The sequence below is a fragment of the Apis dorsata genome, unplaced genomic scaffold (assembly GCF_000469605.1).
Source record: "Apis dorsata unplaced genomic scaffold, Apis dorsata 1.3 scaffold_139, whole genome shotgun sequence".
In the NCBI taxonomy this organism is placed as follows: domain Eukaryota; kingdom Metazoa; phylum Arthropoda; class Insecta; order Hymenoptera; family Apidae; genus Apis; species Apis dorsata.
The window spans coordinates 480,616-483,983 of NW_006263431.1; the positions used below are offsets into that span (position 1 = coordinate 480,616).

General features: G+C 37.1%; 1 protein-coding gene across 1 annotated transcript in view; it reads left to right on the forward strand.

Annotated features, from left to right (window-relative positions):
* Positions 1-2,911, forward strand: part of LOC102671021 — a 115,627-nt gene extending 112,716 nt beyond the window's left edge. The window contains exon 3 of the mRNA XM_006613309.2: positions 2,556-2,911. Within this exon, the coding sequence (XP_006613372.2) occupies positions 2,556-2,666 (111 nt within the window). The 3' untranslated portion in view covers positions 2,667-2,911. The remainder of the gene's footprint in view (positions 1-2,555) is intronic.
* Positions 2,912-3,368: the final 457 nt, after the last annotated feature.

A 3,368-nucleotide genomic window follows, 5' to 3' on the forward strand; every position in this document is an offset into this window, starting at 1 on the left:
GAACAACGCCGCGCCGCGGGGACGGATGTGGCTGGTATAAAGACACATGGCCGAAGATGGTGGCGCGCTCGTCGCTTCATTTGTCTTTATATTAGCGGCACACGCCAGCGTAACGCCATAACGCTAATATATACATACATACATACATACATACATAGACGACGTGTTTTCCCTTTCCGTTCGTCCTCCACGGAGAAACGAGCCGTGTGGTTATAGGTAAATGGGACCCCCATCTCCTCCCTCTTCCTTCTCTGTTTCTTTGTTGGAGAAAGATCGTCGTAAAACCCATTAAATTGGGCAACGACGGTGAGATTATTACGGTGGAATATTTTCTTTTTTTTTTTTTTTTTTAGGTTTGGTATTGGCGTTTTTTACATATCGAGTAGTTAAAGATTTTTTGATGAATTCATGTGCTCACTGTTTCTCCATAAAATTTTATGTAAATAAACAAAAGGAAAAGAGAAATTTTTATTAGGAGAACGTGTGGTGAAGAATGACAAAAGCAGGCGATATCAATGTGAGATCTAAAATAGAGAATATTATATTACAATATCGCGTTGCGTAGGGTAAAAATATTAATTTTAATCGTTTAATATGTTCTTGGAAAAGTTATATATTGTTATGAATAAAAATTGTAGCATTACAATAGCGTTTCTTGGGACGAAAGACTTAGCTCTAAACGCTTTGAAGACCGCACAGTGGTTCGAATAATTTATTAAATGGACAAAATATTCATTTTCAAATATGTAAAAAATAATAGTTTCAATGTAACGTGTACTTTTGTTTTGTTCTCATTTTTTTTTCCTATTTCATTTCAAGTTATATTGTACTTATTTTCCTATACATTTTTTATTAATTGAATGTTAATTTTTTTATATTATAATAAAAAGCAATATTATTTTCTAGAAATTAAATCTTCATACAAACCTCAAAATCGACGAAAAAATAATTTCGTCCAGTTAAACCTTATCGAATCACTGTGCGAAAGAATTAATAATAATATTCTGAACTGAATTTTTAATCGCGATATAACATTTCAATCAACACTCGTACATAAAACGTATATGAATACAAAGAACATAATCCATGTTCTACCATCTTTCTCAAGAAACACATTTTATCCAAGATCCGTTCAAGAGGCTTGGTTCCATGATAAAAACGGAACGTCAAACGGCGTCCATTTAACACGTTGACTCCTCCATACTTGAGAGTTATAGCAAAAGTTCTCATCAGGCTCACTCATATTCGACTACAGGAATGTTATAAAATGTAATGAATCATGTACTACAAAAATAGTTTATCAAAAGAATTATTTATAAAGCTGAGGTTAGTCAAGAGAATTTGGACAAAAAGTTGTTAACTCTAACTAAGGCATAACTCTTCCATTTTTCTTTCCGACATTGGAATCGGATCAGAATTTTTAACAAAAGTTACACTCGACAAACATTCGAACTGTGTAAAGGCGAGGTGAACGAGGGCTTCAATGTAACAGGATGGAAACAAATGATTATTCCTGGTTATTATACCAGCATGGCCTGAAGGAGATTTCGTTGGAAACAGTGAACGTGTTAATAAACTCGACCTTCCTCGGTCTCCTTTCCCGTGGAAACTTTTCTAACGCGTGAAACATAGAATCAGAGGAATCAGCATTCCCCTCCCCCTTCTTCGACTGCATCGATGGCTGCAAAGGTGAGGCAAAGTAAGTAAGGAAAAAATAAAAAAAATAAACTTGTCCACCGCGTAGAGCAACGGCTCCAGAGCTTCGTTTCAGCCTCGAGGAAGAGAAAGGAGGGGGAGGGGATTGGACGGTGGCTCCCAAGGGGTTAATTTCGTGCCGAAGGGCGGAAAATATTCACGGTTCCTTAAAATCCGGCCAAGTCCACCCCTTCTTACGGCTCTTCCGGGGTGGCGTTACGCCAAACGGTCATTCGAAATACACCCCCTCCCCTCTCTCTTTTTTCTTTCTACCCGCCCGTGGCAACGATCCTTTAATCCGCGCCAAACTGTATATATATTTTTTCCCTTTGGCTGAAAAGTCGTATAAAAATTCCGCCTCGAACCCCCTTCGAAAGAGACGTCCCCTCTCCCCTTATACTCTACACCTTCCTCGCGTAACGAACGATCAGAGCAGTTCCAGCGGGTACTTTGGTTCGATTTAGGCGTGGGTTGGAGGGTTGGAAATTTTCAAGGCAAAGATTACGTTTATTCGATACTGAGAGAGATTTAAATCGTCCAATCGATGCATTTTGTTATAATTAACTCGTGGAAACTCTATGCGAGTGAGAATACAATTTATAAAAAAGGATGATCGTTAAAATGTTCAAAAAAATTTTTTAAAAGAATAGAAGAAGAATGATTGAAAGTGTAACAAGTATTTCTTTCTTTCTTTCTTTCGTAATTGAAATGTTATATATTTTACTTTTTCATTTTCGTTGGAAGGTAACACAAGGTTGGGTAATTATAAGAAAGTAATATTTCGTAACGATGAATGAACAATATCGCTCGAAACGTTTAAGCCTGGCCCCGTAATTATTGTTTCTTGTGCTCGGTTTCAGTCTATCAAGTGCACGGTGAATGGATGCTCGTGCGACTCGTTCACGCCGGGGAAGAGGCACATCCGGTACTGCGACAGGTGCCACCATGGATGGGTGCCACACGGTGAGTAACCGAAAATTTTTTTTCACCGTTTGCTGGAAACAAAAGAAATTTGTTTGGTTTTTTTGCCCACTCGACTTGGCATGGTTATTCGCATGCAAATTAATTCGCGTCGATATATTAACGTCAAGCGATTAAGATTACGCCCTTTTTTTTTTTTTCGGCTTAAAAATTTTAATAATGGTAAACGGAATATCGATTTTAATTTAAGACGCCCGCTTATCTCGTTGCATTGCAAATGAGCGAAAAATGGCAGGCGCGCATGCGTATATGTCGGCGTCATTAGTCAATACTTTTTGCTAAAAATACGGGAAAAAGTTTTCTCCCTTATCTCTAAGCGACTGAAGATTAATTTTTACTTCCCGTGTAACGGTACCTGTGGACGGTGTTTTAAAAATTGGGACGCAACGTAACGCGAGAGAAATGCGTATCAATTTTCTTATTACCCTGTTTTCTGAAACACCAAAGAAATCGAAAGATCCCTTCGATCGATACACGAAATATGAAAATTAAATAACACGAAATTAATTTTGCTGCCACGTGTCATATATATATATATATATATTTACAATTTTTCTCATTTACGTATTATAGATTGCAACGTGTTTTTATTATAGATTGCAATTATTGTTTCAAACTTATTAAAATATAGCAAGCATCATGCAAATACATATTCATCTCTCTTACACTTCTATCCTTTTTCTCTTAAGAGA